Below are 23,379 nucleotides of genomic sequence, written 5' to 3' on the forward strand. Positions count from 1 at the left end.
TGTACTCCCTCCTCGCCAACTCAGGGCATAACAAGAAAGTGGGTTTAACAATTACAGAAAGAACCCCTACGGGAAGAGGAAGGATAGCTCCTTAACAGATTCAGACCAAAAAAAAAAAAAAAAATCATGTTTAATCTGAAAACATCAGTTTGAACCTCAGCCAGCAATTGTTTATACATTACTGCCTACAGACATCCTTGAAGAGCCTACACAAAGTTTTTTTCACTTCACAGCTTTCAATACGCTGTATGGTGTTCACCAGTTTCAATCTATTGCTTGAATAACAGCAGAAGAAAATCCTGATCATAGACTAGTCTAGGTATCGCAGCAGCAAGAGCAAGGAATAGGTGGTCTGTTAAGACACAGCATCCATTTCAGTCAAGCTTGAAGATCTGCTTAGCCTCTAGGTAAGCACCTTCACCCAGTTACCTTGCTTGCACAGTTAGTGGGAGAAGTACAAGCCTCTTGAAACCTGCCTGCATCTGAAAAGCTTAAAAAAAAAATATCAAAAGCTTAATATATTTTCATTCCCAAACACACACAAAAATACTGAATGGGGAAAAACTAGTGGAGTTTCTCATCGATTAGGAAAACTAGCCCCAACTTCAGTTATTAGCTATTTGTAAACAGAACTTAATAATAATAAGCATTGGCTCAAATACTGTGTTTTCCTCCTTGAAGCAAGAACTCTGGAATTCAGTTTCATTCTTCATAGTAAACTGTACTTTGCTATAGTAATTGCATCTCTTTTCCTGTAAAAAACTTAACTGTTTATGTGAAATGTATCAGGTGACTTATCTCCACCTCTCTCCACAAAGGCTCTGTTCACTCTGAGTGGAGTGACCATCCCAAAAGCTTTGAAAATGCCAGCGACTGGCACTTGCACTTAGAACAACCCCATGCCCAATGCAGCCTCCCATCCCGTTTCTCTTTAAGCAGAAGCCTGTGATGCTTTCTCTTTCCTCTCAAGCTTCTGTGTTCCAAACTTCAATCAACCCTGCAACATCATCCTGCTATTTCATCACTGTGAAAGCTGCCCAGCTGGCACGTGCCAGCGGACTCCCAGGGAGCGAGCATGGCACCACCGGTTGGGTTTGACCCCCACTGCCCAAGTGGTAACGCTTCACCGCTCGCCAGTGCTGTATAACAGGTACCTGCTAAGAGGAAAAGGTTCTCGTGGTTACTGTGCTCCAACACAGCACGAGGGCTGTGATCCCAGGCCAAGTATACGGCTTGGTGTAATTAAACAGAAAGAACGTACGGGTTTACTATTTTTATTAATGACCTTCCTTTCTTCCTTGGCGTGCACTTAAAGAACACCGGTCTCATTCAGCTTTCAGATTCAAGTCAACATTTCAAAAAACAAATCTCATGTTGTTTCACTGAGGTTTCAGAGAGCATATTTATATCCATTCATACACACAAAATACATTTAGCTTCTAGACTTGCAACAATTCATCTCTATGACAGATTATTTACATTTCTTCTAACACTCAAATTTTCCTATTTTCCAACATTTCCAGAAATTCTAAAATTCATTGCTTTCTTATTCCCCCCCTCGTAAACACCTTTCATAACTAATATTGATGTCTATTATTTGAAGCTTCTGGTTTACTGAAGACAACGGGTATTTCCAAAGCAAAACCAGCAGCTCAAGCAAACTGCTTTCCATAAAGGTATTAAAATACATTCAATTCAGAAAGGATTTATTATAGACTGATGCTTAACCACTTGCAACGACAACAATTTAACAACCTCTCCAACTTACTGACCACTGGCACATGAAGGCACAGCATGGTCTGGAAGTCAGAAAACTATTCTACAGCAGCAGAAATTCAGTTTGCCAAGTTAAAATGAACTCCAAACGTGATAGTAAATTCAAACTCTGCAACAGAGCTACTGGGTGCATCCCAGCATAGCAGGTTCAGAAGAAAAGGCAGCGTAAGCAAGCCACTGGGTAAGTGCTCCTGTTAGAAACAGCCTGTAAAATCACGTTACATACCAACGATCAACAACTTATACTGGCAACAGCCACACACATCTGATCCAACGCTCTCAAGTCAGGGATCTCACTGCTGAGAGGCATCGCCTGTGAAGTTTCATCTTGAGCCAAGTTCTGCAAATTCCTTTCTCAAGGGAAGAGTCTCCAACACTCAGCTTCAGATCCATCAGGCACCTCTATTTTTTGCCTTTAGTTCGAATTGCGCATGAAGTAACACCACATAGAGGAAAAAATAATACATCACCCACGTTGCCCCTATAAACTCTAGAGCAAAGTACTATCCACAGAGGTCCGTAAGATCCTGAGCGCATACTCCAGGGAGTACGAATACTATCACTGCTCAACCAGATGTCATTCCCAGTTATTCAAGTAAAACACAAACCAGCTCCAGACTACGTACACTTTAAGAAATGCTTAGACAACTAAACTGAGGTCCAGTTTAAAAAGAGAATTATTTTTACTATGCATACCACCTCCTCCGTGTAAAGAAGATCCTAAACTCCAACAGTTGTGTAATACACAGGAAATACAAATACTGTATTTCCAACAAAGCTGTGCTACACAGAACTGAAGCCTACCAGTAAAGAAGTTGGTCCTAAATAATCAAACCAAGACAAAAAAAATGCTACATTCTAGGAGAATCACGTAGGAGATCCACGTTACACATTCAGAAGAATAAGGAATTACCCGCCACTTTTGGAAGTTTTATGTAAGCATTTCAGAACTAACTGTTTTCACATGTTTCTACAGAAAAACCAACTTCCTTTCATACATAAAAAACCACTCTCCAATGTAAACAAAACCAAGTCCATAGACGGGTCTAATATTAACTTATAATTATTCTTCTAGTGATTCTACCCAAAGCTTAAAAGCAAATCAAATGTAAGAGAAGAAAGCACTTGTTCACCTATGCTTGAAGCAAGCTCCAGAACAAGAGTGCTGAAAGATTGTAACTGCCCAATTCAGAGCTTTGGAGAGCCTCACATTTCCCCAAAATGCCACATATGGGTGTCTCGAGCATTACTAAACTCCTCTGTACTTATCCCTCTGCAGCAGGAGTGCCACCATTTAGTCAACTACAGATCAAGGGTTGGACCGCATAAAGCGAGTTAACGAACCACAACATTTGTTCCTGTACACTTCCATACTACATTAAGCCTGAAAGCCAGAGGCTCCCCTTTCCCTTTAGGCTGGGGAGAACAGGGTGAAGAAGGGGAGCACAGGGGTGGGGTGTAATTCAGATCACCCCAGTACGGCAGCTCACATGGAGTCACCTGGAGGACAAGAAAAATCTAGTAACTCCATGGCATCAAACACCACCAGCAGTATTTTCAGTAGTGCCAGTAGTGATGTCTTCTGGAGAGAAAATGTCAGCATTTGCACAGAACCCAGTCCTGTGGGCCGGCTTGGTTTCACTGCTCCATGTAAGATGGAGTATAAGCAAGGATTCAGCAGAAGAAAACCTGCAGTTTGTTCCTAGTTAATCATACTAATAAATTCTCATCAACCACGTCACTCTACAGGATACCAAACACACTCTATTTCAGCGTACCCCAAATATTACACGCTAATTTAAGAATTTGCTTAACTCAAGCTTGAGGCTGTAACACATGTGCTTAAGGACAGCTGATTTCCAATGAGTTTATTTTGCAGTGGACTGACTTGTAGCTTCTGCCTTACATTCTGCCTACAAACACAACAGAAATGCCAGCAATCCTGCCAGCAGTATGCACCAACTGCAATTTTTACCATCTTGGCCTTACACTACCCAACAACTCAAGAAATACACCCAACACACATAAAGAGACTACCCTAGTTTATAAATCTTGCCCTTCCCAACAACATGGTCCCCTCCTTGTCCATTGCTTTCATTTAATCCCACAGCTTGCAGTTATCAGGCTACTTCCTTCAAGACATCTTTCTTCTCTCTTCTCCTGCTGTGATCCCTGAATGTGCAGACCATCAGAAGCAATGCTTCCTCAGATTACTAGTTCAGTTGTCAGGGGGCAGCTTGTTACATCTCAGGTTTTGGTATTACCAAGCTGACCCTGGTGCAGAGGTAGTGTCAGCAACACCTTCTAAATGTATTATCAAAATAAAAATTCTAATGTGATCCTACTTTCCCGAATCCTGTAAGGCTCTTAAAGAAATCATAAAGCTAGGTTTGTATCACTAGTTGATGTACAGTTGATGCACTTAAAACCACCTTTATTTTAAGATGAGATTAAGAGAGTCTCATGAGAAAGATCACAGTCCACAAAATTGCTAATAAATACAGCCTCTTTCCAGCACACCAGCTCCTCCATGGGCCACAGAGCCTCAACCCACAGCCCAGAAGCTCTGCAGAAAACAAACTGCTACCATTTTTTCTACCATTTCATTATTCCCAGGGGTTTGGAGCAGGGATGGTTAAGACCAGCATTACTACAGGCAGATAATAAATCAGTATTCTCTATACTGTGTTCCAAGTCATCTGTCATCATACATTTTGACTGATCAATTAAAACTGCGTGGGAAGGGGGTTAATTAAGTGTTATTATCATTTGACATAAAACCTGAAACAAAAGGCATCTCCTAGTTGTTAAAAAAAGAAACAGAATATTGACTACTATTAAGAACACCTTTCTAACCAAACTGCTCTGGCAGCTTGATTCCTTCTTGGTAAGGAGTGTCCATGGTCCATCAGACAGCCTTAATTTTAAGGATGAGAGCTCCCAGCGAGGACAGACACACAGCAGAAAGCTGACACATGCTTCCTACAGGGTGCTGCGGTGAAATGCTGAGGCTGTGCTGACACTGAACCCCTCCAAGCCACAACCAGAGGTACGCAGCACGCAGCCGCCAGCCCAGACAAGCATTTGAGCTCTGAAGCTGACTACAAGCCTTATGCAAAGAGGCTGGTGGCTGTACGCATCGAAGACACTAGTGAATACGCACGAAGCTCCGACCGACTTGTACTTACTGAGTTGTCTCCATATGAACCCTGCAGCGCCTGTATCACAACGAGAATTTGGGGGGTTTGTATCTGAAGGCAGCTCGTGGGTATGAGTGCTGAGCTGGCGCTGTGGCAACCTGACCTCTGAGACATCCGTGGAAACTGAGAAGGCAAAGCTCCCATTTATAGAATCACAGAATCATTCAGGTTGGAAAGGGCCTTTAACGTCATCAAGTCCAACTGTTACCCTAACACTGCCAAGTCCACCACTAACCATGTCACTAAGCACCACACCTATCGGCTAATAAAATATCTATATGATAGTATCTGTATAATCTATATATCTAGATTATAATGAAAATAAGTTCACAATAGTTTAAGAAAAGCTGAAATAAAGCACAAAAATCACAAATGGGATTGTAACTTCCAGCAGAAAACGCGAACAAGAACTTCAGTAATTTCATCTTCTTTACTGCAGCCTCCCTCGCAACGAACAAGCCAAGTCCCAACTCTAGTGAAACACCACCTTCTTCTTCAAGTTCACCTTTACACAGTCCAGCGTTCACCTTTAACTTATGCACCACCAATATCCCCCTTCATCACAACCAACAAGCTCAAAGAAAGGCCTGTGCATGCCTATGCTATATATATATACACACACATACATCTTCCAATTTTCTGAGAAATAAGTAAATAAACTGCTAGGTCAACATTGATTCCATTTCAAATAGTCTGTAATGTATTAAATTACAATGGGGTTCAAATTAACCCCCAAACTTAAGCAAAAGCTAAGTTACTTTTCCAAGCTCTTCATGCAAAAGAAAACTCATTTCGAAGTTCTTCATAGCATTTAGTAGCAGAATATCAAAAACTGTTTCCTTGAAAAACTAACTTAAAGCAGGTTGGGGCTTCAGAGCCCATCATTCATTTGGCTTAAGTTGGAACACTAACTGCAATCCTGGAAGTGCTCACCGACTTCTCCCACCAAATCAGATTTTTTTCACTCCTTTCATATTCTTTTATTCAGCTTTTCTCCCCACCCCCTCGATTCTCAAATATTTATTACCACAATGTAAAGAACAACTTAAGTGAAAGACAGACTTGGAAGCTCAACCACACTGACCTTTGTAACACCCCAAACACAGCATCTTACATGGCAAATCTTTGCCTTGCTCAAGTAAGGCCTCATTCTTTCCCTTAAAACTCCAGCTATCCCCATCTCAGGCATAAGCAGCTAAACATTCTCTCCCATGCCCCAAACAACACAAGCCAGCTATGGCTCCTCCACTTTTCAGTCCAAACTCCTGAAGATGATATTGAAGACCAAGCTATATTCCTCCTCTTGCATCCTTCAACTACACTGCAGCTTCACCTGCAAGTACATCAACATACCACTTCTTACTTACATGCACCCACAATTTCTGAGGCAATGTCTTGGCATTTGTTCTGCCAATCCCTTTAGCAACATCTACTCTTTCCAAAGGCTGGAAACCTAAACCATCTTGTACTTACTCTAGAGCCTGCATAATTTTACCTATTCCCCCAAACGTAGCCATGATATTACGTGGCTGACTTCAAGGCAGAAATTCATTACAGTCCCTCTGTCTAGACTAGTACATAACGTATGAAAAGCATGAATTCAAAATAAGACTTTAAAAAGAAATATACCAGCAATACATTCTATCAATCCTTGATGTTTTACCAAATATTCACATTACTGAAGAATTTTGGTGAGCATAAAGTGCCAATAGCCACTAAGTTAATGAAAAGCTTGCCACATTTCTTGTTTGTATTGCACTGCTGAATGATTACTAAAAAAAAGCTGGGATACCGCACATTAATTCATTAGACTACTCTTGGTTGCCCTGGAGTTACTACTGCACAGTGACAACTTGCCTAAAAAAAAAAAAAAAAAAAAAAAATCAGTGAAGACATAAAGCAGAAGCGACCTTTCAAGTTCTCATGCATTACAGAATCACACTCTCTCTCACATTTATATATTCATGTTTTCTTCTTTATGGACTTTAATCTTGACTAACTCTTCAGGAAATAGGATCTGGAAAAAAAATATCCCATAATATTGCTTCTGCAGTGCTCATAAGGAATTGATTTCTTCAGTTTACTCGTTGCAAGTTCAGCCTTTCTTATGCCAACACCATCTTTCAGTTCTTCTTTCTCCTTTTGAGTATACAGGTCTTTTTAAGAAAGAGATTCATGCTCCCATAATACTTTTCTACCACTTAGTTACTACCATCTGTAGTATGAACATCTTCACTTCTCCATCCTAATCTGTTGCAGAATAATGATGCTTCAAAACAGAAAAACCTACAAAAAACCCACCACCACAGAAGCCTGACATCAAGGAAGTAGAACAAAGGAAAGCATTTGGTAAGGGATTTTTAAAGGTGGGGGTTTTTTCTCTCCCCCATCCAGATTAACAACAGAAATATTTAAAGGCCACAAAACACTACATCAACCTCGTGGCCCTTTTCTGTTCAACTCCAGGTCTACCTTCTCCTGCCACTGTACCTTCCCAAAAGCACAAACCCATTACAATGACAGATTCAAGCTATTCCGCTTGTCTTGGCGCCCACTGGGCCAAAATGACCACACAATCCCCCTGCATTAAGGAAGAAGCGATTCCAGAACCGCAAACAGGTATTTCCTCAAGTGCTTCTTCCACATCTGCTGTCCAGAGCATATGTACTATGTAACTTTTATTACTCTTGTAACTATTCAAGCTATACCCTAAAAAAAAAAGTCTGTTTCCATTAACTTTGAATGTGCTACAAAGGTATTCCACACCCATTGGAAAACAAGTCTCTGCAAGATAAGAGCCTAAAAACCCATATAACCAAATACTGGATGGTCCCACAGGTGGACATCTTTATTTTCCGAAAGTCAAATGACTAGTTCCAACAATTTTTTAATAAATATCACCAAACTAAGGCAGAGAACTTCCCTCTGAGCAAAAACTTCTCTGACTAAAACCCGAGAGTAAATTTAACAGCTGTAAAGGTATGAATTGAATTACATTTACTCTAAGTAGAGAGACTCAGAGTTATCACCATCAGGTGGAACCTGGAAATTCGGATTGCAGATTGCACATTCTCTGGGTAGCAGAGCACCATCTGCACAGTAAGAGCATGGCTGAGTAACATCAGGCAGGCTCAGCACATTAGCAGGTTGCTCGTTGCCGATTCTTCACCAGTAGGGCTTTTACGTGTACCTAACACAGCAGCAGGGGGACTTGAAGATCATGAAACGATTAACACAGTATCTGTTTTCATGTTATACACGCAAGCGACCTTGGGAGCGTGGGCTGCTCAAAACCATTCAAAACAGGCTCTTACTACCTCTTCCAGACTAAACAAGATGGAGAGGAAGGTTACATACATCACCACACCGTGGCTGGTGCAGATCTCGGTTACGGGGATTCCTCTCGCCTTTCGCAGTAACAGAATTAAATTACAATCCTACGGTTGTATTCAGTCATAACACTGCACCGGAAATAGGTTACGTTTCATATAGATATAACATTATCTGCAGGCTCTTACTAGGATTTATGTTACGTTGATTTATTATTGATTCTGTTTAAATCAAAGCATTCTGGGTTTCAGAAAACTTGCTCTTGTTTCTGCTTGAAGTTACTTTTACAGGCACAACTACATCTAAGATTTTAACATGAAAAGCAGCACAAGGAAACGCTGTCTGCACACTCTTCCTGCTCCTGGAGTAATCAGGGTAGCCGAACAGTCTCTTCCCATTCAAAGAAACAGCACGACATATTGCTTGCATTGCAAGGAAGAAGTGCCGCTTGGATTATCATCTTAAAAATGCAGTGCCAGTTACCCAAAGGGAGGGATGAGTGTCCAGGTGACAAAAAAAGGCCTCAAAAAAACCCCAGGCCACTTGTGCAGTATGCCACGGTGTTGTGTATGTAATTTTTTCAGATATACATGAAAGGCTTTTTTCTTTGAGTTGCACCCAGTTTACTCAAAATGCTTTTATATACACACAGGGGTTATCACTGACTGAAGTGACAACAAATAAAGATGTCTTTAAAAACCCTAACAGACTTGACCATCGAAACTAATTCTGATTTACAATCTAAGAATATGTAAGACTGTGCAGGGCTCAGGTTTAACTGTTTCACAGCAGATCACTTAGATCCATTATGTAAATCATACATTCTATCTTTTCAACAGTATTTACATTAGTTCAGATTAGTTCAAGAATTTAACTCCATACTCACAGAGCTATTCTGCTGTTTCACACAAGCTCAGTGCTGAAGTTTCTGAACCACACTCTTCATTAGATTAGGGCATCACTTGGTTGTTTTTACTAAAGCTAAAGAGTTGAGTTTTGCCTCAACCTTTCAACTTCAACCCTAATGCCACTTCACTGATGTTAACGCTGATGTGCCTTTAACGTGAGGATGAAAACATTCTGCCACTGGCTTACTGGTTACTGGGAGACAAATTAGCTACACACACTTACCTCACCTCCTAACAGCATTCAAGTCCATAGGTGAAAGAGTTCTAAGTGCTATAAAAACATTGCATTTGTCCATATGAGACTGGACAGATAGCGCAGAAGACTGGCTGTGCAGCAATGCTGGAAGTGGGAATCCCAGACAAGTGAATCAGTAACATTTAACAACTCCACCTTCCCTCCTCAAAAACCAGGGTTTCCCCTACTTTCAGTCAATGAACTGCCAGTGTCTAATTTTACCCTAATTAGCCTTTTTACATTTGTAGCTGGTGGCATTAGTGTTCCTGAAGAACATGGGATTTATGAATAACGACCTTTTATTAGAAACACTTGGCTAATAATGAAATGGTATCGGCAACCATCGCTTTCACTTTTGAGTTGAGCTTCCTGTTCAAACAAGCAAGGACTTTTCACATTCCATACCCATTCTCCCATGAAAACAAGCAGCAATGTTTTGGTTTAACTGCTGAAAACAAAAGTTTCCTAAAAAGCTCGTATTATGGAGCACATTCTGGCAAATGCCACCGCAGCAAGAAGGTCACTAAGCAAGTAAGTGCTACACAGACGCTTGAAATCTTAGTGACAGCAGCCCTATGAATTTTATCATAAAAGGCACACAACCAAAATTACCTAAAAGGAATTCTTGAAGTAGTTTAGGTTTTGACTATATTGCTATTTTCCTCCCAAAACCTGCCTTCATTTCTAAGTGACTAAAAAGCATTTCTAACCTTTCTACTGTCACACAGAGCAACACTACGTCCCCATAGTCACATTTAATGGGATAGGGTGGAAATTAAACTAATTGTTCGAAACTGAGAAATAGCTATCCCAAAGATATTCCAAAGTTCCACCTACCTTCAGATGGTCAGAAACCAGAGTAACACCATCCTACTGATTCTTGGGTTAACAATACTGTAACTACAACATGAAGATTTCAAAGTCACCAGCCTTGCGGAAGCAGTGACCAGTCCAAAAGGCCAGACTATGCCAACCAAGTTTCAGGCAGGATCAATTCCTGTTTTCCCTGTGCAAGCCTTCCAAGTCCCAAATTTTCAGTTTGACTTTACAGGAAAACTGTATTCCCTCCACTGTGTACCGGAAAGGCAATCCCCAATCTACCCCTTGAAGTTATCCTGGCTGTGACCTACCATCAATTGAATGAGGAACTATGGTTTAGTTCACTAGTAACTCCTAACAAAAGGCCTCCAAAAGCTGTGGAAAAACAGTGAACCAGGTGTGACAGTAGTAAATACAGAGTTACCAAATTGATTTTGTGGAAATCAGACTCATGTTACAAGGAAATATATTCACTGTTTCTGAAAGCTTACTTTAATATATTTGGGAAGCAACTGGTAAGACCCTTTGAACTTAAGAGTGTAGATATGAGAACGTACAAGAGAAAACAGCCACAGAGGAGTAAGCTTTGACTCTGCAGAAGCAGCAAAGGAACTCGGGTCAGAATTCATCTGGTCACTTCTCCCCTAAGCTGCCATGCTGTGAACACACATATAAAAATAGAATGATAACAAAGGAAGCCCCACAGAAGTGAGCACCAGTGAGAGAAGAGTCACAGCTAAACCACCTGACACCCGCATTCAGTCTGGAGCTATGGAAAAGGAACACTTTTAGGGCTTCTTTTCTGAAACATGGTATTTATACTCACAAGTAAAAAGCATCCAAGTCAGGAAGGTGGGATGCACTCCCCGAACAAACAATACCCAAACATTCCACGTAGTAACAAAGCTCCAAGAAAATTACTGACAAAACCAGCTGTATAGGAAATATGCTCCAGTACACCTACCTGATCGTAAGGCAGGGAAAGGGTAGTGGAGTTCAGTACACAGACACAAACCTGAAGTCGAATGCACGCTAGTGACCAACACCTTTTTCATTCCGTGGGAAAGTCAAATCTTTCAACTACAAACACGTTCTCTGCCAAAAACAGATAGGAAGAGAACTCTTTGAGGTTACTCTTCCTGCAGAAGCATTTAACAGACAGTTTCACTTCCTCTTCCACCGGGAGGAAGAGTCATTTGCTCTGTACACAAACTCTAGCTCAGTCTTCCAAAAACCATGAAAGAAACTACAGCCACAGCACAGAAGGGAGCATCAGCAAACCTGCAAGGGCAAAGACGAGCAAATGCATTCCGCAACACTGCTTCCAGGCCCAAGGCTGTTTCTGAAAAGCCTCCTACAGCAACAGCATCTCTTTGTATTTTTTTGAAAGACCTGCACAATACCTAAAAAAGAAAACTGACATAAAACTCGTTTGTTTATCTCTCTAGACTCAAACTAAATGTTTCCTAATGTATCGGTCCAGTTTCAAAACTGCTTCCTTCCAACCAATTACCTTGTCAAAAGCAGAAATTAGTCTTTTACTCGCACTAGAGTCCATATTAAACAGGAATTTCAATCCTTCGATTCAGAGTCTAATTCACCTATCTGGATGACCACCCTACAACTGCTCTCAAAGGGCGGGGTGGTGTCCAAGCAGAGGCTTTCAGTGCTCCACAGTACGCAGTGGTCTCACTTCTGCGGATCAGAAGGCCAACACGGTTCGCAGGTGCACACTGCTGGACAACAGCCTGAGGACTGACAGCCTTCGCTGCAGGAAGCAGCAGCTTTGGAACCACCACAGCAGAAGACTGAGAAGGAACAAAATATAGAAACTGAAATAGTTATTTACAGTTAATGCACCACTGGGGTGTGTAGGTACCTGGAAAAATACTTTTTTTTCCTAGAGGCTGCAGTCTTCAGTGCACCAAAACACTCTCAGCAAAACAAGCTGCTAATTTCACACAGCACAGGCAACAACATCTTTAAGGACAGCCTGAGCAACTTAGAACTGACCAGCACGTATTGTCTTTAGAAGGCAGACCTTCAACGTCAACTGGCACACGACTACAGTCTTCATTTTTCACATTTATCTTCCTCTCCACTTACAACAAATTCAAACCGTAGACATTCAAGGAAAACATTAAATACCATGAAAGGAACACCACTTAGAATAAAAAAGAAGTATCCTTTCTTATCACAGTTTTCTTTAAACCTACAAAGCCTCAAACCTCCCATAAATCTAGATTTAGAGCATGGCAACAATTCATCAATAACGAACTGGCTTTAAAGTTGTCCCTGATATTACAGAATTGACTTGTGTCAAAATCTGACTGCAGCATTTACGTGCAACTGCTTGAAACTTTCATCTAAACATGGCACTTCTTCCACGCAGGTCACAAGTTTACCGTTGAAGAATTTATTACATTCGTACTTTCTCTAGCAAATGGGATGACAAAACCATGTACGTTTAGCAGAAATCACATCATGAATATAACACTTTACCAGTTTGGGTTTTTTTTTTTTTCAGAAGTAGCACTTTGACACTAACACTGAAACTGCTAAAAACACCAAGGTAGCCAGTTATAAAAACGCAAGTACCTTCTTCCCATAACTTGAAGAAATTGGGACATCAGTGTCACCAACTGCATTGTTCCAACGAGGCTAAGCAGGATGTCAGCTCCTGACACTCAAAGCATCAAGGCCTAAACAACTGCAAATCTGAGCAGTGTCCATCAGCTGATTCTTTCTTTTGCAACCTCTTGTTAGCAGCCAGCCTTGAAGTGTCTACGCAAGGGCAGTTACATACCTTCTACATTGGAGATGGGACTCAGAGGTCCTACCCCTTATTTTTAAGGCTGTTCACAGATATAAACACGTGCAAAGTAAGCAACTGCATCAAATCTAGCCTGTTAATATAAGGGTACCCCTCAGAATTTAGCATGACATGCAGTTTAAGGCTGCTTCTAACATGAAAGCAAGTTGTTATAGAAAACTTCTTATACTTGCAAGTGACACTTGATAATGAATGTTTCTCTATACATGCTTTAAAGGACCAGCCATAACTATCTGGGACAGAAGCTGTATTGTTTACAGCACATACAGAAATTCTAAATATGCTACGACTTCCTATTTTTTCCCCCAAGAGCCTACCCTCTAGGAAGAAGGGATATTTACTACTAATTTATGCTGAAAGATATGGAGCAAAACTGCTTGCAAGATGGAAGAGCCCCTTCCCCACCCCAAATCCTCCACTTAAGCATTCCATCCATGTCCACGTTCCCAACACCACTGGCTTTTTGCCTATTCGTTTGTGCTTTTTTTAGGCAAGTATTTAAACATCTTTAGACCGTACAGAAAAATCAAGAATCAGAAAATGAAAGATTTCCAAAACAAACCTGCACTTTTAGAAAGTCCAATGGAACAGGCACACAAGCATGTTTCGCAGCATATGCTGTGTCTAACACAAACACTAATAACCCTGGATCCATCACCAGGAGGATTGAGACATGAAATTAAAAGACAGTAACACAGAACTGTTTATCTAATTCCAGACACCTGTAGTTTAATTACATTTCACAACAAGGCAAGCATTGTTGTGATTCATTTGAACTTGAAAAAAGTGATCACCAGTTTCTGCAAGTCAACACACACTAGTACCTTAAATCAATTCTGTGAACAATGAAGCCAAGTTTTCCTTTTCAGCAATTTTATTCTAATGTGAAACATGAAGAAACAAGCACCCATATAACTCCAATATAGTATGAAACTTTAATAAAAGTTGTTTAAAAAACAAAGAGCAAAATTTAAAAATAAACTGAAAGGCTTGACTCCTAATCACACATCTTTCTGACATCAGCAAGAGTACTTTCAGACTTTCAAAGGAAAAAAAAAAAAAGAAACAAAGATCTGCTGTTGAAACATTACTCCCAAAGACTGTTGAAACGCATAACATGAAGCTTCAGAGACAGACAGTTTTATTAACAGGAGGCTTAATTTTAAACAGTATATACAAATCACATCACTTTTCCAAAGTTGGGACCACCTAGTAATCTGTCAAAACAAAATTATGCTAACGAATTACAGAAGCATCCGTGTAATGCGACCGCCTCTTTATTGAAGTACACCTTTATACAATCCTTCCACATATTCCTGTACTGTGAAATCCTCTCAGGATGCAGCGCTGCGCAGGTTTTCAAATCTCTCCTACACACCACATGAATAAAACTGTTGCCACATGCACCTCTCAATTTTGCCTGACCATACACTTCAGTGTTCCATGATATGCAACACCAAAAGGCACTGGTTTTCTTTCTCCAAAAAACAAAACTGTTTGAAGTTTACTATGTTTAAGTACAATGATTTGCAGGGAATAGCAGGATTTTTCAGGCAATGCCCAAGTCTTAAAATTTATCATAAGCCAAGCAAGGATGAACCAAACCAAAAAAAAAAAAGTATCTACTTTTCACTTGTGTAATTACTTCCTTTGCAATTTTCTGTTTTTCCATGGAAGGTTTTACTGCACAGCAAAGAAAATGGCAACTCTTTACAGACTTGGAATACAACAGCACAACTTTATTGCAAAAATATATAGTAAACTCAGTATTTTCAAGTTTTGGAGAAAAATAAATTTTATCTCTGAATTCACCCATAGCAGTAATTCACGACAGAGTTGCTGAAGATAAAAGTTTCTTCCCTATATAAACTAATTTAAAACTTTCGCTGGACTCCAATCTTCTACTAATAATCACCACTTTGGTTCTCTTAGCAGAGACTCTATGTAAGGAGTTCAAGACACATGAGAAACACAACATCAATATCTGCCTAGTGTCAAAGATCCTATCCCAACTGATTCAGGTAATCCTAACAAATCAAGCTACTTAAACAATAATGAGTATTTTCAAGTTGTTACTTCTACTGCAAACGTTTTATAAGTGTACTATAAAACTCATATGACAATGTTTGAGGTTAGCTATACTTGTGGCAAAAGTCTTATTCTGCACAGTTATAATCGCAATATATAAATAACTAAAGGTTATTCCACAAAGAACAGCTTGAATTTTACAGAACGATTCTGCTCATACTTATAGGAATTAGTTTGGTAGACACATCAGCAATGGGCATAATTCAACTGTTCATACAGTGAGAATCTTGGGAAAAAATATACATACACAAAACAATTAATCTGTGTACACTGAGAATTCGTTCAGTTGCAGAGTAAAATCAGGACTTTAAACAAAGCTTTGACCTGTAAACAAAGCAAATTCAGCCAGCTTTTAACCAAATCTAGAAATCGCTATCTATTTTACAATGGCTTGCAAGAGCACCCACTGAAGAGCTTCACTGACTTCATCTATTTCCCTTATCCAAAACTACGTGAAAGCAATCTAGACTCCTTGATAAGCACCGTGCCCAGTAGAGTTTACCAAACTTCTCTGATGAGGAACAACCTGTCTAGCTTCTCCACATACTTGTACGGAAAATCCACTGCGCATCTATCCTCGCAGTGTTTCTTAATGTAACGGCTAACCCAGTGCCCTGCCTTAGCAAAACCAATCTGTTTTACAATTGAAACAATCCACAGGTTCTATCCTGGAAATAACTATAAAAACCAATTCAGATGCATTTATCACAGCACTATGAATATCTATTCTACAACTACCTCATATTAACAGCTACCCTAAAACAAGTTTTACTTTCCTGGAGCCTATAGGCCTGTCATTTAAATCAACAACAGCTGCCATTGCTTCATCACGAGACTCGAATGCAACCATTGCTTCTCCAGTGGGCATGCCTTTTTCATTGTATTTCAAGCACACCGAACCAGGGATCACTTGGTAACCATAAAAGAAATCCAAAATTTCATCCACTGAAACAGTAAAGGGCATATTTTGCACTTTAATGACAGTTGGTCCTGGCTTCCCAGACCCTGTTCCAAAACCTGGGGGTCCACTAATATGTATATTTCCTGGTCCAGGTCCAAACCCTGGAGGTCCACTTAAATGCCCAAGACCACTAGCAATTCCTGGAGGACCAGCACCAAAAGCAGGTGGTCCGCTTAAATTGCCAGGACCATTACCAAAAGTCTGAGGACCCCCTGCAAAACCTGCCGGTCCACTCAAATTACCAGGACCACCTGCAAAACCTGGAACCTCAATACCTGCACCAGGCAAACCGCTAGTTGCAACTGTAGGTATTCCTGGCCTAGAATCAGGAAAGCCACCTATGCCAGGTGGCGGCAGAGGGGGACCAAATGTGCCAGACCCGCTGAAGTTACCAGGGAAATTAAACGGAGGACCATTGTTTGCATCTTTCGAGTTTCCCCCCAAGAAGGCATGCTCATCCCCACCAGCGCCCTGTGCTCCAGGCACAGCAGCATTTCCTTGTATTGGTATTTTCAGTATCTTTTTCCCTTGAGATGGTGGGTTTCTCTCAATATCTCTCATTTCTTCTACAGTTATCAAACGCAAAACAACATCTCTTCCATTCAGTTTTTTACGGTGCAAACGCTCTGCCTTACGAGCATCATCTTCAGCTTTAAACTGAACCAGTGCTTGTCCTAAACCTTGCCCGTTATTATCAACAAGAATTTGTACAGAGTTTTCTTCTACTGCCAGTCCCTCTAGAAATTGAAGGATTTCCATTTTTGTTATATTGTATGGAATATTAGAAATATGTGCACACAACTTTGGGGAGCCTGGTTCTCCCTCAGCATTCATGAGGATTTCTCTCTGGTCATAGTTGAAGTTCTGTAATCTTTTACGAATCACATCTATCTTTTCTAACATTGCCTTTTTAGTAATTGGATGAACTTGAATGAAGCGATTCCCTATGTACTGCTTATGATGACACAAAGCGGCTTTATAATCAGCTTCATTCCTGAACTCGACAAAACCCTCTCCAATTGCCTTCCCATTAGGACCATAAGCTATATAAATACTGTCTTCAACTATATCCAGCTTTTTAAAAAAATCTATCACATGTTTGTTCTCTGATTCAAAGGGAAGACCTTTCAAATAAACACAGAAACCCTGCTCGTGGGGAGATCTCGACCGTGACCTTTTCTGTCCACTAGGAGATTTGGACCTAGCATGAGCCTGGGGAGGAGGAGGGTGCGGCTGCCCAGAGGGACCCATGGTTTGCTTGAAAGTTATGTGGCCTCCAGCAGCCACCCACTGTCTCTCTGTTGCAGGACTAACTTCAACATAGCGCTGAATCATCAGCATTCTGTTTCGCTTCAGTGCTTCAAATGTATCTTGAGGAGAAAAAAACTTAACTAGTCCATTTCCATTATTTCGACCTACATGATCCTTCAGCATATGGATTGCATCCACACGGAGCCCAAGGAAAAAGTCTTTCACATCAGATTCTGTTGCAGAAAAGGGCATTCCATGAACGCTGACATACAAATCATCTGGATTGATTGGAATGGGCTTGACACTACTTTGAGAATTCATCTGGATAGGATTTACAGGATTCATGGGACCAATAAACAATGGATTCAAGCCGCTGTTCATATTCACTGCTGCTCCAGACCCATTCATTCCAGTGGGTAAAGGTGCTACGGGTGGAGGATTCATAGGAGGCATTCCTGATATGGGAGGCATAGGCGTCATTGGAGGTACGGGGGGCACAGGGGGTATCGGAGGAACTGGAGGAACAGGAGGCAATGTGGGTACAGGAGGTGGAACAGGTATCGGGGGAATAGAAGGCATTGGTGGCAAAGATGGCATAGCTGGGATAGGAGGGATTGGTGGAGGAGGTACTGTGTTCATCGGGGATGCTGTGCTAGGTATAGTTGAGCTAAACGTTGGGCTACCAAAAGTACTCCCAAGATTTGGAGGTGCAGTCCCCATACTGGCAGTAGAAAACGTGGCTATGTTTTTATTGTTTTCATGCACAGTAGTAGAAGCAGTTACTACACTAGGAGAAGGATTATTAAAGTTAGGTACAGTAGTAGGCAAGTTAACCCTTCCACTCATCCCAGAACTAGGTGGCGGTCCCGACCTGCTAGCATTTGCTGGTGGCATATCTAGATTGGCAGTTTCGAAACGCCTACGACTGAGTTCTATCATGTTCTGCATCTCCGTTTTACTGCTCAGCAACAGCGTTACTTTTGACCCTTTAATTGTACCACCTGTGCGCATCATACCCAGCCTTGCATCTTCATCAGTGGCAAAAACGATGAAAGCCTCACCCAGTTCACCCCCTACAATATGCACGCCCCCATCGGGAATGGTCAATCCAGAGAAGAAGTGGCGAATGTCCATGGTCCCCGCCACAATCGGGAGACCTTGCAAGCGGATGACCACAGCCATGCTGCGCTGAAACAACACACACCTGCAGATGAGAAAAGGCAACGGCTATGTCAGACTACTGTTTATGACACCATGCAATTACCTACAGACACCATCTACTATATTTGTTTACATACACCTAACAACATCTTGCAAAGATTAAGCATGTTTATATTCCAAGTTCCTTACTCATGTTTACTTCATACAGATTGAAGTATTAAACATTTACCAACACAATCAGTATACATTTTGCACAAGAAATTCCAAAATAACTGTTAAACTAAGACCCACAAGTGTCAGTTGAAGAAAAAAAAAAAACACCACACCTGAGGAACAGCAAAAATCAGAACTATCATATCAGTAGTTCAGTATTTAATGGAACATAAGCAAAATGAGTCTTTTAGCCAAGCAAATGAAATTAATTTACCATACACTGACATCGTATCCACCGTACCTGACAAAGTGACTGCGAAAAATTCAGTACACCTATGGGAAATAAACAGTCCTCTTTCATTTGGGGAGGGATTTTATCTCCTGCCAGGTGAAGACAACTAGGAACAAAACAGTGGGTTGCTTATGAACAAAAACCCACTACAGACAACTAGCAACAGTGAGACTCACATGACAGCCTGACAGAGACCATCCAGATTATACTGATCTTTGTCAGTGTATTATACTATTTTTGTCCTAGCAAAGGCAAGAGGTCTAGGCGGCTATGAAGCTACTTTAACATTACAAGCTAGTCCCATACATTTTGTGACTATACAGACCTCACCTAAACTACATTAACAGCTATACATACCCTAGCTAGATATTTGGCCTTTTAAAAACAAGATACGATTTTTTAATAGTTGCAGATGTTCTGTCTAACATTCCACCTTCCATCTCAGGCACAAGTAAGTTACTTTTGCCTCTGAAGCTGAGGTTAGCGGAAGCTTAAGATCAACTCTGAACAGGGAGATCTTGACAGTTACCTTGTACACATCGAACAGAAGAGCCTGAGGTCGTATCAGAAGTTCAAGATAAACAGGAAATCAGGCAATTCTCACTTATTCTTGACAAACCTTCAGTAAAGACTGAAGGCATCATATTGATACTAGCACAATTCATCAGCTCAGAAGCCAGTCTCTCATCCTAAACTGTCAGCAGTAGCACCTTGTTTCACTTGAGCCACTTCATCTCTGAAACTTCTTGACTTTCTAAGTACAAGCCAGTTTGGTATCTGTACAGAAGACCTCTAAGGTCCCATTAGTCACATACAAATGGTGTCAACTAAGCATTTGAAATCTAGGATGAGCCAGGCGATACAATGCAACACCAGCAGGCAGTGCACCAAAGACTTTTGGCCATATACGAAAGCTGTGACCAATTACGATCAGCAACTATCTCCAACATTCCACACTCACTGAAGTACTGCACCCCGGCATACAGTCAAATCTTTAAGCCAGATGCATTTGCCTGTCCAGGTCTTCCAATCGCTTCAGAGTAGACATGCCTTGAATACATCCTCAACCTCTAGGTAAAGCCACTATATGACACAGGGCTGAATTCAGTACTTAATGAAAACAAGAGTAACAATTCTACAGAGAGAAAAAAAGAAGCAATTCTTTTGTTTGCACGATGGAACTTCAGATTACTCAAGCAGGTACTTAAGTATTTTGTTCTGTCTCCCAACAAACCACAGCTAACCCCTTCCATACGCTAATGGACTCAAGCACCACACTGGGGTATTGGTATTATGGGGCATTGGCCCACACCCAGCTGACACCAGGGAAGTGTGGAGGACCCTCCTCCCTCAAGGGAACAGCAGACAAGCCCACTGGCACAGTCAGCTCTGCTGCTCTAGCTGCTGTGAATGAACGTCCGATTCCTTACTACACCGTCTTGAGAGAGAGACCAGAACCTGCAAGACGAACGCGAGAAGGTCTAAAAACCAAGATCTAGCTGTACACACAGCTAAGAAAACCCCTACTCCACCAAGGAACGTCAGCAACAGAAGGGGAATATATACCAAGCCTCAGGGAATTATTTTTTTTAAGCAACTTTCCCATGGCAAGGTAACAAAAGCAACATTTGCATTTATCTCTTACAGCGACACTTACACATAACTTGAGAACAGAGTTCATTGCCTGGTCATTTTCCAACAGCAAAATAACTGGCCCACATGAAAAAAACAGGTCCAAGTAAGAACTATCTATGCTAGATACACATCTAAGAAAGCATGTAAGACTTCTTGCACTGTTTTAAAACAGCAAGTTATTTCCAATGATCCTGTAGTTCTATTTTAAATTTGCCTAACGTTGATAGCAATCTCTGAAACTAAAGTTAAAATAAAAATTCTGCCTACTTGAAGGAAGCCATACTAATGGGGAGAGTAAAACCTCAGTTTACTGTATTATGCTACAGGATTGGTTTTGAATTAGATGATCCTGAGGCAAGCAAGCAGTATAAAAGCATCCCTGTTTCTGCACCTATGCTTTGAAAACCAAACTAATAGCAAATCTTGCTAGAAGGTTTAATTTATTACCTATTACACAAATAAATGAGTTTCAGAAATTGTTATGCATCAGGAGTTAAGACATTTGAAGTTTCTTGTGTTAAATGGGAGATTAATTTTAGTTATTTCCTTACTAATGCAAAAGGGATGATGATCTGATGTGGCCATTAGTTGAACACATGCAACTTGGGAAGGTTTTTCTGCTCAGATCTGCTGCTTTGGAACACGATATACTCTTTATCAGAACAGGCATCTGCTAGATAACTGTGTTTACTAATGATTCCATGAATCCAGCCCAGAAGACAAATTAACAGACAAGGTCACAAAAGAATTCTTGAGAGTTCAAGCATTTGAACATTTACATAAACTTCTGGGATAATGCGAGTGTTTCAATTTTGCACTAAATTCAGAACTTCATTATAAATGCTAAGAGATACCTGGAAGTTTTTTTTGATTATTTTATTTATTCTATTTAGGTCCACTAAATCACTATCGACAAAAAATGCCAAACAGCTGCTTATGCGTAGAGTTGCTAGAAAAACTAGCTGCAATGACTTCAGCAGTTAATTCCATGCATGATATTAAGCAAATGCTTACTATTAAGCAAGAGCTAACAGTAGCATGGTATAAATAAAAATAATTTTAAAGACTTTACTCCATCAAGTATTTTTGGCAAAAAAATATTTTGTCAACTCAAAACATAACTGCTTCAAATTTTTCAGGATTTCAGTGCTGTAACAAAGTATTAGTTTTGTTTGTGTGATTTAAAGAAAAACCACAAGGGCCAAAAGGGTCAAATTTCACATTTCTAACCACTCCCAAAATCCAATTTTTTCCAAAACACACTTAGGAGACAATAACCTACTCACTCAAACTTTCCAACTACTGAAAAAGCAAATCCTGCTCAAGTATGTCACTGTTCACTTGTAAAGATCAACAGCCATGCAGAGGCAACATTCCCTTCAGACACGTAACAGGCTACATGCCTGTTCAGTGCGCATTGAAGGCTTTTTGTTGGGCTGCTAGAGGTGCTCTCAGGCTGCCTGTTTTTCCCTCTGCACAAAAAGTACTTTAAGACAAAAGTGGGTTTTGTTGTTACTTTGTGTGTTTGGTGTATTTTTGGAGAGATCAGAACACAAAATCCTATAGCTGTACTATGGACAAGCCATCCCCCTCAGCAAGCCAAGACCAAACACAGGGAGTAAAGGGCTGCTGACAACCAATTTGATTCACCTCATGTGATGAGCCTTAACAGCAGTTTTTATGTGTCTTGACAGGAACATCTTAAAAAACGCTGATGTTACCCTGTAAAAGGTGTACAAGATGACAATATTACTTCCACCTATGTGCTAGTCAGTAAAATACACATAATTTGAGTCATGTGCATAAATTGATAAAAACACCAGGCTACCCTTTTAAGATGTATGCATTTTTCAAATTAAGAAAAGTTTCGAAGACTCAACACAGTCCCTGGGGAGCATTAAAGTACGATACTCAGGCGGTACACACACACGCACAGCATATTTGGCAATTCTTGGATGAAGACTAAGAACTGGAATAACTTCGTATTGTAGGAGGAATTTTAAGTATCCAGGCTGAGACTGTCTAGCAAAAGCTAAAACTGCAGACTAGTTTTGCTTTTTTTTTTTTTAAAAAAAAAAGGCTAAAATCAATCTATTCAATTAAGATAGTCATCTCTGAGCTCATTTGAGCCTATCTGATGCCTTCAAATGCTGCAAAACCTAATTAGAACCAACTGCTGTACACTTCTAAACCTCAATAGCTAGAAACGTGCAGACCTGTGGCCCGCAGCAAAGTATCTACATTTTTCAACAGTGCAAAATAACTGGGAGAGGGTTCCGGACTATCATATACTGATGAAACAACAAAACATTAGTTTGGCAGAAAATTCTGTTTACAAGAACAACACTGCCAGAACCACCATCACCAGTGGGAGTCAAAGTAAAGAGACTAGCTATAGATTATTTGACCCAAGGGTTCTGATACCAATTCACAGATTCCCAAAGCTTCAAATATTTCTTAAGAAATACTCAATATGCATATAAGAAGTCTTCAATTCAAAGGCTCTTACCTGCAAAGACAGATGTTTTTTTCTTAACAAGTAGCAGAAGCCAAGCCAATCCTGTGGGCAACCAATTAAAACCAACTTTTAGACTGCAATAAAGAATAAATGGAGGCAAAAATCAATGCAGGCAACAGAACAGCAGTAACAGTCCACAAAGAACTGTATATATAGAAAGTTCAAACCTGCGACCACCACAAGGCACTGCAACATACAACCACCACAAGAGGAGGAGTG

The 23,379-nt window shown here is 40.5% G+C and overlaps 2 protein-coding genes across 2 annotated transcripts in view; both read right to left on the reverse strand.

Annotated features, from left to right (window-relative positions):
• Nucleotides 1-18,490, reverse strand: part of CPNE1 (copine 1) — a 42,709-nt gene extending 24,219 nt beyond the window's left edge. The window contains exon 1 of the mRNA XM_086474986.1: nt 18,463-18,490. The gene's annotated coding sequence lies outside the window, so the exon portion shown is untranslated. The remainder of the gene's footprint in view (nt 1-18,462) is intronic.
• On the reverse strand, nt 14,018-23,242 carry RBM12 (RNA binding motif protein 12). The gene is made up of 2 exons (XM_009960075.2): nt 23,152-23,242; nt 14,018-18,605 (listed from the first exon to the last, which is right to left on the reverse strand). The coding sequence occupies exon 2, from the start codon at nt 18,581-18,583 to the stop codon at nt 15,941-15,943; it is 2,643 nt and encodes an 880-aa protein (XP_009958377.2). The 5' UTR covers nt 18,584-18,605; nt 23,152-23,242; the 3' UTR covers nt 14,018-15,940.
• Nucleotides 23,243-23,379: the final 137 nt, after the last annotated feature.

This window comes from Leptosomus discolor, chromosome 17 (genome assembly GCF_034619465.1).
Source record: "Leptosomus discolor isolate bLepDis1 chromosome 17, bLepDis1.hap2, whole genome shotgun sequence".
Classification (NCBI taxonomy): Eukaryota; Metazoa; Chordata; class Aves; order Leptosomiformes; family Leptosomidae; genus Leptosomus; species Leptosomus discolor.

Bases quoted from the DNA above. Each gene is read 5' to 3' on its own strand.
- RBM12 (XM_009960075.2), bottom strand. From the start codon at position 18,583: ATGGCTGTGGTCATCCGCTTGCAAGGTCTCCCGATTGTGGCGGGGACC.